Source organism: Colias eurytheme, chromosome 7 (assembly GCF_061535395.1).
Source record: "Colias eurytheme isolate Ceu_HAF_F1 chromosome 7, ilColEury1 Martin Lab GWU primary, whole genome shotgun sequence".
Lineage (NCBI taxonomy): Eukaryota > Metazoa > Arthropoda > Insecta > Lepidoptera > Pieridae > Colias > Colias eurytheme.
This window is the reverse complement of record NC_142986.1, coordinates 9,282,536-9,298,568: the sequence shown is the minus strand read 5'-3', so window position 1 is coordinate 9,298,568 and position 16,033 is coordinate 9,282,536. Positions and strand designations below refer to the sequence as shown.

Here is a 16,033-nt window from a genome sequence, read left to right as displayed (position 1 = left end):
GTAGGTATGTTATTATTGTGTGAATATCGTATAACAATGAAATAATATTTACAAGAAGCTACATAGCTAATTTAATTCGTAAGGCCCTACATTTTTCATAAGTCTATTATTATTTAAGAATTTCTTACCTGTAAGTATTCGCAGGCTAATCAAACCTACAATACAATAATTGGGCGTGTCATATTTATTATTTTTATTTATCCATATTACAATCATCCACTAGGGTGCTGTAAAAACTATACACCACAACGAACGCATAGAACTCTAAAACTGTAACACAAAAAAAATAGAAAGTAAAACAGAGGAATAATACTTACTGACAGGAATACAACTTATAATTTGATTGTAGAAAGTGTGGTATTCCGGTAGGTCACCAAGAGTTTATTTCTGGCAGAAGTCAGGATAGAAGCTGATTGCTGGTAAAATCTTATATTTTTTCATGGGTATTTGAAAATGGATTAATCTAACAACAGACTTCGTTTGTAGGTAAGCTTTTTTAAATCGTCCAGTCCATATAGAAAGCAAATTCATTCTATAGAGAAGAGTCGACTTCAAACACCTACGTCAGTTGATCTAATAACAAAAAAAGATCAAAACTTACCAACAAATATTAAAATACCCAAATACCACCCGATAAGCGATTTGTGTACGCTACAAAGTATTGATAGAAACAGCATTTCCGTAAACCATGTTATAGACCGACATATTAGATACTGCTTCAATAAGTATGGGATTTCCTAAAAGAGAACAATAACAAGTTTATGTGGCAAATATGTAGAGTTCATATGAATGATATGCTTTTTACGGTATTATGACCCGATCTGGAGCCGTATTAAATGACCTCCTATTTCCAGAGAGTACGCCGTGAATCGAACTGACTGGAAAATCCGTATTATGAACGCAATATCCAGCCATGGTTAATTATGGTATAATATGAATTTGTCAAAAATTCTCGCGAATAAGCTCTGTATTCGTTTTAGAGGAGACTTTTTAGTTTTTAGATCTGATAAACCCCATTCGTTTTCTGAATTGAGAATCGATTAATAGACTAGAGTAGATAATTTTTGAAACAAAAAAAAATCGCAGTCGGATGAAACCCATTAGAAAAGGAGGGGAATATGATGAAAATTAAAGGAAAAATAAATTACGGTCAATCCGAGTTCGGGAAAAGGGAGGGGGGAGCTTTTAAGAGAAAAAAATGGTTTCTCTTGATTTCCGACAAAACTACAAGTCCTACGGAAAAAAGTTCAATGGCAAAGTTGTAGATAATAAAAAGATCTACAACTTTTGTATTGACAATTTTTTCACATAACCTCAAAATTTAGGTGAAAAATTCAAAAAACCAAGTTTTAGGTTTTTTATTTTTATCAACTTCAAAATTTATTTTTTTTCTACGAAATTTGGTGGAAACTTGCTTTATTATGTCCCAAATACACTGTAATTTATTTGACTGAAAATATTTATTTTTTCGCCTTATTTTGAATTAATACCAAAAAAACAACCTAATTTTCAATCGAAAAGTCACCCGTCAAAATATCAGCTTTTTTCAAAAACTTGGGGAGCCTTTTATTCATTGAAATCTCTACTTTCATATGGTGTAAAAAAAAATAAACATTACCATAGTAAATGTTCTCAGAAAATGCATACAAACAGTGTGAAAATGAGCTTTTACTAAATCAGGCACACTTCTCAAACTACCTGAAATGTTTTTATCGACATCATTTTGCTTTTGAATATGCTGTAAAATATTATACTTAGAACAGATAATTTTTTTTCTTTTGAAATATTATAGGTATATTAAGAAGAGCTGGAACGTCAACACATTTACACATTGCACATGTTAGGCCGGGAGATACTGACACAAAATTTCGGGTCATTTGTAACAGGATGGCGGTCTAGAGGGGTCTTAGTACGCAATGACAAAAAGAAAAATGATGGTCAGAACGCTGGTACCGGCGGACTAGTCGCGTGGGCGTTAGTCACACTCGTCGGATAAATAGCGAAAGTCCAACGATTTGTAACACAAAAATTTTTGAATTTACCGATAGCCCTTAAAAAAGATGTAGGCGGTAGTGTCAAGCCATACAGTTACGATGTGACTTACAGTCCGCCATACCGACGTGAATGCGTTGATTTAAAAAAAACAATTCAACCATTTGTACCGGGCTCACTTTTGCACAGGTAACCATCGTCGTGCAGCCATTTACTAAAATCGCCATGCCATACTTTTCGGACGATTCCAAATGGTCGACATACCGCGGAAAATCTGCAAATTTTTGAATTTTTTTTTCTCGCCAAACGATTTGTACCACCCTAAATTTTTTTTTCAACAACTCCTGAATGATTATAAATAGAAGTGTGATAGTGCCATACCTGTGGGAGGTGGCGAATGTATATAAGATTTTTTTCTTATTGTAAGATTTTATTCGTAGTTTGAACGATTTGTAGCAGTATGGCACTAATTTTTCCCTCTATTAAAAGTATGGCAAATATAATAATGGTCACGTTGCATCATATACTTTCCAAAAATGCCGTACTGGTACAAATCGCCAATTCTTTTCATTTTTTTTTACGTCTTGGCTTAAGTCTTACAATCATCCGCCCCATGTTTGCAATCTGCGATATTTTTTTCTAGGTAGAATTGTATACAAACAAACAGAATATAATGATCCCATACTGTAAAAAATTATTTTACGTATTGTACAGTCGTATTTTTGAAACGTGACGAATAAATTAATTTTCAAGTATGGCAGCACTTTTTCCCCCTACTAGAAGTATGGCAAATATAATAATGGTCACATTTTATCAAATACTCTCCAAAAATCCAAATGCAATACTGGTACAAATTGTTTGGCGAAAAAAAATTTTTATTGCAGATTTTCGGCGGTATGGTGGCCATTTGGAATCGTCCGAAAAGTATGGCATGGTGATTTTCGTAAATGTCTGCACGATGATGATTACCTGTGCAAAAGTTAGCCTGGTACAAATGTTTGAATTGTTTTTTTTTTTAATCAACGCATCGCGTCGGTATGGGGGGCTGTAAGTTACACCGGAAAAGTATGGCATGACACTACCGCCTACATCTTTTTTATGGGCTATCGGTGAATTCTAAAATTTTTGTGTTACAAATTGTTTGACTTTCGCTATTTATCCGACGAGTTCGACTAACGCCCACGCGACTAGTCCGCCGGTACCAGCGTTCTGAGTTCTGACCATCATTTTTCTTTTAGTCATTGCGTAATAAGACCTCTGTAGAACCGCCATTCTGTTACAAATGACCCGAAATTTTGTGTCAGTATCTCCCGGCCTATGTATGTGTCATATTTTGCAATTGTTTATAAATACAGGGTGATGTAATTGGTGTAGTACGAATATCTAAAAATCTATGAAGAATTTTGTGATACAGTAAATGGAAGAATTATAGACTATTTTACGGTATTTAATAAAATCATTTAATTTTTTGTTCATTTTCATCAGAAATGTCAATTTTTCTCACCAAGGTGGAAATTTGGATGATAAGGATCTTGTTAGAAAAATATAAATTTTGACTAAAATCGGCATTTTTTTTTCAAAAATCAAATTACTAATTAATAATCAGAGTTATCACATTATTAAAAAAAATAAGCCAAACTATACACAATTTTTACCTACTTGATGCAATCCTCAAAGATCATGGACATAGTGTATTGCGCCTTCCACCATACCATCCAGAACTCAACCCAATAGAGTTACTATGAGGCATAATTAAAGGGAAAGTAGCATCACAAAATGTGAACTTTAACTTGAAAACTGTGGAAGAATTATTTATAAAGGAAGCAAATGCTATTAGTCTGGATATGTTTAGTGACGTTTGGAGAAAGACGCGAGAACATGAGGAAAAATATATTCAATTAGAACCAAAAGTAGATAATAATTACACTGACTCATTTATAATAACATTAAGAAATTCCGACAACGAAACATCGAGTTCTTCGAGCGATGAAAGTTACAGTGAAGTAGAAGATTACGATTATGATTAAATAGATTCTTCTTCTTCTCTATAGATACTGCTTTCTGAATTGGTGGTTAATGTTAAAACTGTTAAACTGTTATGACGATTCAAAAGTGCTTCTAGAAGAAGTCTAATTGTATAAATGTTTGAGTTTGAGTTTAAAACCAATAGTGTGAAAATTATACAATAAACATGTAACACATATTTTTTAGCGCGTATTGGTAGGTATTACGTACTTACTACAAATATAATATTTCTTAGATATCTTTACTCGACCAAAGTCAGGAATTTAATTATTATTTGATAATTGAATGATTATTAATACTTTTATCCAATTGATTATTATTAGAATAAATAATTAACTTCATCAATTGATTTAATTTTAAATTATAATTTTACAGGTAAATTATGAGAGCTTTCATAAGTAATTATATTTGCATATATATATATATATATATATATATAAATATATATATATATATATATATATATATATATATATATATATATATATATATATCTACAACGCACCCATTTTACAATTCAAGTCTAAAATGAAACTAGAGTCGCATTTATTTTTGAACATACTGTAAGTGAAATTGCATAAGTGTGAGTACTGTGAACATGCCAGCTTTCCCTAATTGACCGATACCGAAAAGCCGATACAAAAGAAGATATAGAGTTCGAGAAGTGTGCCTGATTTAGTAAAAGCTAATTATGACACTGTTTGTAAGCATTTCCTGAGAACATTTACTATGGTAAGGTTTATTTTTTTTACACCATATAAAAGTAGAGATTTTGATTAATAAAAGGCTCCCAAAGTTTTTGAAAAAAGCTGATATTTTGACGGGTGACTTTTCGATTGAAAATTAGGTTGTTTTTTTGGTATTAATTCAAAATAAGGCGAAAAAATAAATATTTTCAATCAAATAAATTACAGTGTATTTGGGACATAATAAAGCAAGTTTCTACCAAATGTCGTAGAATAAAAATAAATTTTGAAGTAGTTAAAAATAAAAAACCAAAAACTTGGTTTTTTGAATTTTTCACCTAAATTTTGAGGTTATGTGAAAAAATTGTCAATACAAAAGTTGTAGATTTTTTTATTACCTACAACTTTGCCATTGAACTTTTTTCCGTAGGACTTGTAGTTTTGTCGGAAATCGAGAGAAACCATTTTTTTCTCTTAAAAGCTCCCCCCCCCACTTCCCGAACTCGGATTGACCGTAATTTATTTTTCCTTTAATTTTCATCATATTCCCCTCCTTTTCTAATGGGTTTCATCCGACTGCGATTTTTTTGCACTTTTTATTATTTTTAAAGGGATCTACCCCAGTGTATAAGCTTATGAAACATACAAGAAAATATTTAGCAGCATTTAAGCATGGTTTATTCATGGGATCGAACTAAGTGTTTTATCTATTAGTACCCATATATTACGGTATTTAATATTTATATCAAAACAATAATTATAAATCTTTATCTGCTTGTTCCAGCTTATCATCAAAATGGTATTGATAATACATATTTTTTTTCTTAGAAATACACATAATATTAGAAGTTTTTATTAAGTGTAGTATTATCAAGGCATATTTGTCTTTCATTCACGTCGCAACAGAGTGATTTTGTAGTATCACTTCTATGTTATGAAGGACTGAGGAGGGTATTAAAGCGATAAAGGATACACCATCACTACATAGGTAGTATAAAACAAAGTCGCTTTCTGTGTCCCTTTGTCCCTATGTCCCTATGTCCCTATGTATGCTTTAATCTTTAAAACTACGCAACGGATTTCGAAGGTTGTAGTACGTATATAATTTACTAGCTGCTCCGCGCGGTTTCACCCCCGTGGCTCCACTCCTGTTGCCCGTAGCGTGATGAAATATAGCCTATAAGCTTCCTCGATAAATGGGCTATCTAACACCGAAAGAAAGAATTTTTCAAATCGGACCAGTAGTTCCCGAGATTAGTGCGTTCAAACAAACAAACAAACAAACAAACAAACTCTTCAGCTTTATAATATTAGTATAGATTATGTTTTAGACAAGCGGGCGAAGCCGCGGGCGGAAAGCTAGTATGTATTTTATAATCGCGATATTTCTTATCATATTCTCGTTGTATGGGAAGACCCATTATGATTCCTATTTGAATCACTCCAAATTTTGTAAATTCAGATAGATATGTCATATGGTGCTATTACTGTTAATTCCTTTTGACCATATTATGGGGTAAGCCCCGGGTTGCCAAGGTTTCCAGGGTGCGGAAAGGCAACTGATTTAAACGCCCGTCACGTTGGCTATACTAATTTCAATATAGCTACTAAATTTTGCTTAATATAACTGTATGATTTATGTACTCGTTACTGTTTCACGCGTAAACCACTGAACACATTTTGATGATGCAATGGCTTCACAGATTGGCTTGATATATAGTTTCGATTGGTTTTTTTGGGATAGATTTAATTTTTTAATATAATCATTACATACAATTTACAAAACACTAATTTTCGCTTCTATACAATCGTATGAATTCCCTAAAGTCCTAGGTATAAGTATATCATTGACACTACAAAAAAGGAAGGAATAAAAATTTTACTTAGAGCCGATTTTTCAATCCTTGGATAAAACTTACCCGTCCAATAAAGTATTACACGATAATATTAAAATGTCACGTAAACTGTCAAATACGGGCAATTAGAATACCTTTCATAAATGGTAGTTTACTACGTTATTCGACGAATAAGTTTTAACCAAGGATTGAAAAATCAGCCCTTAAAAACTTAGTTACCTGACATACTCCAATGCCCAAATGAATAGTATACACTAGTAGCAAAGATTCGTTAATAATTAGCACTATATACGAATAGTATACAAGGTATAAATTGTCATCTGATGACTTTCCTTGAATAAATAAGGTGCCGAGAGGAAAAGGCTTTCCAATTAGAGACTCTAGCAAGGCTGTTGAGAATAGAATGACGTCGAAACTTGTTCTGAGCTGAAATTAAGAACAATTATTATTTATTACATTGAAAATTATTATAGGTAATAGATAATAATCCTAGGTAACAATTTTATTGCCAAGTGTGTTTAATAAATCTTATGAACATAGGCTTCTTCCTTCAGAGCGTTTATAAATCCAAATTTTAAGATTAAAATTGAAAATGAGTAAAAGGTATGAGTACCTATCTACAAAACTACATTATAAAACCAATATTAAGACAGCTTAAGGTTTATTTTAAAATATTTGAAATATAATGGTATATAAAAAATCAGAATTAATAATTTACCAACGTCCACACAAATATTAATAAACATCCATTTCGTAAAGGGTACAATAATAAGAACTTTCTCACAGTCGGCAAGATTACTTCTATATTAAGACACATAACTGAAACGAAAATGTATTTATTACCTAAGGTTCATAACTGAAAATATACAGGAAAATATACAATCCTAGCTTTCCTTGAAATTGATATTCTATCGTTTTTCATTTCACCACTTTTGTGGCAAAAATACCTCAAGTTACTGCTGCTGCTGTTTTTTATCAATATTAAATACTTATCCAACTACTTATCTATAAGTCTATTTTAATAGGCTATTGTCAGGCATTACTTAAATTAAATAATAATAATTATTCTATGATAGCAACTGTAAACGTAATATATCTACCTACTAAATTAAAATTATTTATTATGAGTGAACATGAAATACCTTTTCATTCATTAAATAGATATGTATCTATAAAATACATTATTTACAATTATCACAGGTTTTTGACAGTAATATAGTAGATAATGTTTATGGCTCTATAACTCTATTATCCTTGGTATTAAAAAAAAGGTTGAGTTTTTACTCAACTTTACTATTAATACAGTGGTTTAATGTAAATACTTATAATTACTACTCTCAAGAACTATTGTATACCAATGGAATACCAAGTTATAAAAAAATTTAGATAACTGTAGATACCAAGTAGATACATACTAGATAGAGTAGCTACAATCCTTAGATAATTTTAGTAATCTAAGCTACAATCGAATAGATACACTATTATTAAAATTAAAAAATGGAAACCTAATAATTATATTAAAGAGACAAAAGTATCACGCAGAGCTTTATCACATTTTTAATCATTAAATTATCTCAAGATAAAACGTAAGAAACTGCGCACGAACATTTTATATTTATCTAAACTTATCAACATGTTTTATGAAATGTTTCCAAGTTGATTAACAACCAATAAATTGCTGTTTTATTGTTTGGAATTTGTTAATAAAAGAAAATATATCTATCATCATATAATATCACCTTTAGTTACTGCACTCTACATTTTAGTTCAAAACTTCAGTCTTTTTAAATCGAAATAAAAATCTTTTTATGACTGCTACAGTCTTTCTATAGTATTTAAAACTTATAAGAATTAATCTTTACAGAGAAACACATACATAATAATTTAAAATGTTATTCGTATCATAATAAAACAAATATACATAAAATTAATTCAAAAGATGATCTTACAAACAATAAACTACAGGATTCAAAATAATTTTCAACCGTAATTACACTAATAAAAAATCCACATAACATCGCCAAATAATTGTATTTACCTTACTATTGATAAGATATAATTATCGACACTCAGATAAGACGGATATTTAGTAAATTCTACTCAACGTGTAAGCAGTCTCGTTTAGTTTTTATTTCATTGAAATGGATTGTTTGTGAGGAATTATTAATAGTGACTATGTGTAAATAAAATAAACATATGCGTTTGAGAACAGCAAAATGAGTCTTAGACTCAAAATTGTTGCGATATTTAACAAAAATATGAAGTCTTTACAAAGGTAAGACCTTAACCTATACGAATGCAATGACAATACTACTGTATTCTAGAAATAATCATCAAACTTATCATAATCAATTATCATTATTGTTAAAACTTTGTCTCTCTCTTATGTTACGGTTTTCCTTTATGTGTTACTTGCTTACCACCCGCGGCTTTGCCCGCTTTGTCTAAAACCTAATAAATTATATACTAAAACCTTCCTATTGAATCACTCTATCTATTCAAGAAACACATGAAAATCCGTTGCGTAGCTAAAGATTTAAGCATACAAAGGGACATAGAGAAATAGGGACAGAGAAAGCGACTTTGTTTTATACTATGTAGTGATGAATTTAAATTTATCCACTTGTAGTATGAAGTTGTCTTCTCATCGAGTTAAAAATAAATTTATTTAGAGTAAATAGAAATACAAAATCTCATTGTTAATAGGATGTTGGTAATCTAATCGTTTTAATTCTTGCAAGATAAATGATTGATGACTTTAATAGATAAAATGAGGCCCGAATAATTTGCCATTAAATTAATTTAAAATAATTATTATGAAAGTAATTAATCCAGTTTTATTGTAGGTATATTGATTTTTAATATATTTAATACCATGAGACAATCTGTCGGTGACCTTTTTAATGCTCATGCACAAAAAAATCATTGATGGAATGACTAAGGCCGACTTTCCATCTGCAAGAAAACTTCCGCGAGAAATGTCCACAGTCTGTCTGACAGCAACTTGTAAGTCTAATTCCGCGTTTCACCTGCAATTAGACTTACAAGTTGCTGTCAGACAGACTGTGGACATTTCTCGCGGAAGTTTTCTTGCAGATGGAAAGGCGCCCGAGTTGTATTTGACCATCAGTAATACCACCGCTGAAAAATAGTTGAAATTTATTATATTCTTCAGGTCACAACTTTATTCATTAGGGCATGTGATATAAGTATGTAAAGTTCCCATATTATAAAATTGTCGGCAATATATCTGACGCGAAATTCCTAGATAGTTAAAAATTTCTTTTATGTACAGATAACATGTATTGCGTAATTATTTTGTATATTCTATTCTTAGATAACTGTTACCAGCTGTTTTTATATTTCCATAGACATTTCACGCTTTAGGGCACAATCAACACCTTTATCATCATTATCAGCCCATATTTATTTCCACTGCTGGGACACGACCCTCTTATGAAGGCCCAGGCCCAGATCCACCACCCTGAAAGAGCTGAAAGTCACAAGTCGTTGAAATTTGAATCCTCGTACATCTTCGTTGATGCTAGTTTCCTCAAGATGTTTTGTTTCACACAAGATGTTTTGTTTAGTAAACATTATTTTGTAACATACAAAGAAAAATTGTAGTCACATTGTAGTGGTGTCTTTGTTTTTCTTTGATTTATTCAAAATTTCCAATTTTGTTTTTTTTTGAACTGTAAAATGTATGGCACTGCAATGCTACTTTCGTTCGCTTAGTTTTGTAGTACCTACTTAAAAAAACACCTGTTTTTCATTGATTACGAATCTTCTACAACATTAATAAATTCACCAACCAAATGCATCGAGATAGAATGTACTACGTACTAGAGAGGCGATCGCTACTACACTCTCTTTAACACGAGCTAGAGGTAAGAATCACAAGTCTCTTTAGTCTGTGTCGGACTGTGCCCCCCGCTTGCCGCGTCAACACGTGTTATTGCTCTGTTCAAAATGCCTTCGTGTTTGCTTAGATATTGTTTTAACAGTTCCCATAATACAAACAAAGCCCGAGGAGTGACTTTTCACCAGTAAGTTTCCTTATTATGAGTAAGTCATGCATTTTACTAATATTGTTATCATTTTGCGAAAAATCACCACGCGTTCTGCGTTTCGCGCCATTTTTCATAGACTAACAGCACAGACGTGACACTATCGATGAGTCTGTTAAAAAAATGTAACTGGATTTTTTTAACTATGTATATACAATATCTACTAGGAAAGATTACCGTGGTGTAGTACCTAAATATTTATACTTTTACCCGACTACGCAAAGTAAAACGGTAGGTTATATTAAGTAATATTTATTTATTTACCTATTTTTATTTATTAAAAAAAGCCTAATCAATAGTTGTTCCAATAGGATTTATAAATTATTATGCACAACAATTACAAATAAACACAACATTCACAGAAACTAATACAGTAAAAGTTCCTTAATTGCGCTTCCTTTATTCGTGTTTTTACTATTCGCGGATTAAAAAAATGCGACCCAATTTCTATATTCACGACTAAAAATTTTTTTTATTCGCGGATTTAATAAGTACATACATAATAATAAAATTATTCCAATAGGTATCTTACCCAATATCCTTGTCAAATGGACTAATAAGAAAGTAAAATAGATCTTATAACAAGTTTGCCTAAAGTACATAATATTATGTTCTTAAATGATATCGCCGAGGCCTTTGACACAAGCCGCCTTTGTCGCAAGCCACCTCTGCAGCGATTGATGTTTTTGAGAACGTAAATAAACAGAATGGAAGCAACCTTATAACTCAATAAATAAAGTATATTTTTAAATGTAGTTCCGTTTATAGTAAAGTTACAAAAATTGTGATCGAGTAAGGGGGCGTCCATAAATTACGTGAGGTGTTTTTTTAAATTTTCTGCACCTCCCTCCCCCCCTGGTGAGATGTCGTGAGAATTTATTCAACCCCTCCCCCATCCTCGAATCTCGCGTGAGATTTTTCAAAATGTGAGTTTCTTATACGTAAACGCCATCAACATTGAATCATCGTATCCATTTAAATTACATCATGAAGCAAAAACTGATAAAACTATTGATTACTACACAAAACGACAAAAGCTTAATAAATTGATATTATTTAAAGGAAATTAAAATACATAGTTTAATATAAAATCCTCGTTTTATTAATTCCCTAGTATCAGTACCACCAGATAGTACCGAGTAAACAGATTGCACAATGTGTCGCATCTGCACGCATTGCTTAATCTTTGAACTTGAAGCCACGCCTCGCTCGTTCCACACGTACCCCACCACATCGGCCGCGCGCAATGTTTTTGTTTGGAATAACCCCTCTAGTAATATATCTCGATGACCAAATGATCAATATTTAGCCCTGTTTACTAACTATAAGCAGTTTTATTATAGATATACTAGCGGTCCGCCCCGGCTTCGCCCGTGGTACCTACATATGAAAAATAGATGTTGGCCGATTCTCAGACTTACCCGATATGCACAGAAAATTTCATGAAAATCGGTCCACCCGTTTCGGAGGAGTATGCAGGCTAACATTGTGACACGAGAATTTTATATATAAGATTTATGAAATAAACCTTCCACAAAATACATTAATAGACCTAGTTAACGTAAGTACCTAATGTGATTTTTTTTTAATTTCAGGTTAAATTGGCCAGAATTGAGCAGGTACTGTGGATGCTGTCCGCTCTCGGTCGGGATCTCAATAAGATGTTTTATAAGTTTGGTAAGTGTGTTCTTGAATTTGATAAATTTACGCTATTAATAGTTTATCGACATGAACATATACAAGGTTTCCCACTATCGGTTTATTAAGCACGAAGGGACATGTAGTTTTGCATACACTGATCACTTAAAAAGTACTTAAACAAAAAAATTACATAAAACATTTTTTGCTACATTTTTCCTTAAAATCCATGTTTTCGTCTCTAGCTTCGCGCAGCCGGCATAAACCGTTTCGCTAAAGCATTTTATCTATGAAAACATAATCTTAAACGATACCTGACATGCCGCATGCGGGTAGCAAAGTTGGGCGGGTTGCTTGTTAGGGGTGTACAGTGTACAAATAGAGTTTTAAGAATCCATCTATTTGAAAAAAAATGCGTCTGGAGTTTTATAATTATTTTTTACGTACTCAGCGTATGCAAAACTATAGCCTCCTTTGAGCTTAGTGTAGGTACTAGGTACCTACCGACGATGGGACAGCCCGTAGATATTCAGAACGATTATGTATTTATACTGGAAATGATACTTAATCTTTTTAATGCCATACGTTTAATATAATAATTAGATAATAATAAGAGTATAACCCGTAGTATATTATTATTAGTCTGTGGTATAACTATCAAAAAGTCTTGCTTTCTAAACATTTTTAGGATAAAGACGGTATCGTGATCATTTCGATATTTTCATGAATGTTTTCATCATTTCATATCATCATCATCATGACGAAATTTGATATTTTTGAATTCTAAGACATTCATTAGAAGCTGCGCTCTTATCTTAGGTTTATGAATAATTTATGACTAATTATATAATTTTCAGGTTAGGATTGTGGCAGTAGTCATATACAGCGTGTTCATTCTTATCCGGATATTTAAAACGAAATGGGTGCTAAATTCAGTAAGCATTATATTAGTTAGTCAGGAAGAAAATATCACGCTAACGGATGATGATTTATTTTCCATACAAGATACATTGATATCTCTCGTTGTTTACGAGATAATGTGGATCGCTCTGAAGTTTCTGCACGTTTGGGCAGTGCTTGCTACGTTGTTTTCAATATGTTGTGTAAGTTTGTTATATTTTTAGTAGTATAACTAGCGGTTCGCCCCGGCTTTGCCCGTGGTACCTAAATGTTTAAACTATCCTATCTCTCAAGTTGGATCGAACTGGACATGGTGTGCGAATTTTATTATAATCGGTTAAGTGGTTTAGGCGTCCATTGAGGACAAACATTGTGACACGAGATTTATAGATATGCCAGCTAGAAAGTTGGTAAAATGTGAATGTAAAAAGTTGGTAAAACGTGAATGTAGGTCCCAAATAAAACAAAATCTAACATTTAACGTCTTTAATAAAATCGATCTATTGGACTAGTTCAAGATAATAATTGTATCACTTTTATTTTAGCGGTTTTAAATTTAAGTATCCTACTAAAAGAAATAGTAACTAGAAATAGTTTCTTTTTAAATTAAATTGAACAATTTTATTTCAGAAAAAGCCTCGATTGTTGCAAGTAGCTTTCTATATAATCCTCCCCAACTGGATGGTGGATATTCTTATTATGGTCTCTTCCAAGTTCTTTCTCGATCCGTACTTTCAAATATTCTTCTTGGTAGATGCATGTAAGTATTTTCAGAGCGTATTTCCAAACTATACATAGCCAGAACGCATCCATAGGAAACTGCTCGTGTATACTTTGTAATGCTGATTTTAAGTTTGTTATTACAATATATACACGAATTTTGCGTACTGATCGTGTATACTTTGTAACGCGGATGCATGCTTCTTCGTTCCAAACTATACACGATCAGTACGCAAAATATGTATAACTAAATATAGCTACTACACCACTTACGCTTGAGCGAAATAATAAATATATAGGCAATCAGAGACTTGTACAGCTATATCTATCTACTTTTATTCTTCTTGATTGATTCAGTAAAATATGGAATAAAAATATTATTAGGTAAGCTTAGAAAACTAAATAGGTAACAGATATAAGGGTTACCTATTGGTTAGGTTAGGTTCGTGTTTTTTTTAACTACACAAAAATAGGAGCCCTGCAAAGCGGGGCTCCGTCGCCTCGCAACCGTCTTCTTCTGGACTTATTAGATTCTTACATTTTAGCACTATTGTAAATTGTAAGCCGTGCAGTATAGTCGAAGACACAAGCATCCTCGATACAAAAAATATACGATCAGTACGCAACATTATATACACAATACACATGCATTTTAATAATAGATTTCAAAACAGCAATACAATAATATAAACGCGAGCAATGCAAAAGACGCCGCGCTTACTCCGAAACATACACGATTAGTCCGCATGCGTACTGGCGCTGTATATTTTGGAGCGCTATTCTTACTTACTTTACTACAAAGTATACGCGAGTATTTGCGTACTGCTGTTGTATAGATTGGAAGAACTTTGTAAAAAAGTTATTTCCAAACTATACGTGATTAGTTTCACACCGTTGCGTACTGGCCTTGTATAGTTTGGAAAGACGCATTTTCAGAATACAATTATTTAAGTACCTTCGTTTTTACTTTGAATTAATAATAGGTAAAATAATTTCTTTATTTTCCTACTTGTTCGCATCTTTCTGATGTATTTCATTTATATTTAAACTACCTTGAACTAAAAATTTGTAACATTAATAATTTTTGTAAATATATTTTCTTATGAATAGTCAAATTAAAAAACGAGCCATAATTTAATTACCTTAAAGAGTACAGTAAAGTCAGTAGAGATATTCCTCCGATCTCTATTTATATGTATATTATACTTATACAATAATAATAAATTATAACAGATAACTATTCTTGCTTTCAGGCTACGACGGCTACAACCTCATGGCAATTAACAGTCTCTATAAGCAAATGTCGCGAAAATCAAGGATCGTACCAGGCGATGTTCTCAACAATCAAAACAACAGTGCAGAAACTCCGACCACAACAGTCACACCGTTCGCAGAAACAACACTATATCAATGTATGACTTGCTACAATTCCGTTCCCCTTGAACATAGATCTGATGTAGTAAATATACCACAAGTAAATATACCAATAGAAACACCTGAAGACACTAATAATGATGCTGCAGACAATCCACAAGAAAACAACGAAGAGAAGATTTTGAATTTCAAAGATGGCCCTATTATTTTTAACCAGGAACAACTTGAAGGTGAACATTCTTAAAGCCTTGAAACGCTGAATTCATTTAAAATGAATAGTTAATCCAATATATTAGATTCAGAAGAAGAGGCAGCGTTAGATAGGGCGGCTAGCAAATGATTTTAATATCCTCAGTATGTGTTCAAATTCAGATAGTCACTAAGAGAATAATTCCAAAACCAGAATTTGCGGAGTATATACTTTGAAAATAACATATCAAACAAATCAAGGTTGAATAGGAATATTTCATAATTATTATTAAAATAAAGAATCTGCAGAATTGTACCAGTGTTCAGTATAATATAATTTACGTGTGTTGAAAGATCTTGTATTTTATAAACTCAGTGGAATAAAATTCGCATTTTTATAATATTATGACAAAGTAATTTTGATAATAAACGATGTTTTCAAAGAAACTAACATCTGGATTTCATTCCTGCATAAGAACATTACCTTTTAAAAGATCTTTACGGTTAAAAAAATAATAATTTATGTAAAAGATTAAAAGTTTATTGTTTACAGAAGCATTATGTACCAGATGATTTTGAATCC

At 31.9% G+C, this 16,033-nt stretch overlaps 1 protein-coding gene across 1 annotated transcript; it reads left to right on the top strand.

Moving 5' to 3' along the window:
* Positions 1-8,657: 8,657 nt before the first annotated feature.
* On the top strand, positions 8,658-15,564 carry LOC149907255 (uncharacterized). The gene is made up of 5 exons (XM_090103625.1): positions 8,658-8,834; positions 12,225-12,306; positions 13,125-13,370; positions 13,798-13,927; positions 15,141-15,564. Exons 1-5 carry the CDS (start codon positions 8,776-8,778, stop codon positions 15,503-15,505), a joined length of 882 nt encoding a protein of 293 aa, XP_089959751.1. The 5' UTR covers positions 8,658-8,775; the 3' UTR covers positions 15,506-15,564.
* The last annotated feature ends 469 nt before the right edge of the window (positions 15,565-16,033 follow it).

What these genes read in the sequence shown, in the direction of transcription:
- LOC149907255 (XM_090103625.1), top strand. Translation starts at nt 8,776, where the DNA reads ATGAGTCTTAGACTCAAAATTGTTGCGATATTTAACAAAAATATGAAG. An exon ending in TAAGATGTTTTATAAGTTTG is followed by an intron (nt 12,307 to 13,124) that starts GTAAGTGTGTTC and finishes TATAATTTTCAG; the next exon opens with GTTAGGATTGTGGCAGTAGT. An exon ending in CGTTGTTTTCAATATGTTGT is followed by an intron (nt 13,371 to 13,797) that starts GTAAGTTTGTTA and finishes ATTTTATTTCAG; the next exon opens with AAAAAGCCTCGATTGTTGCA.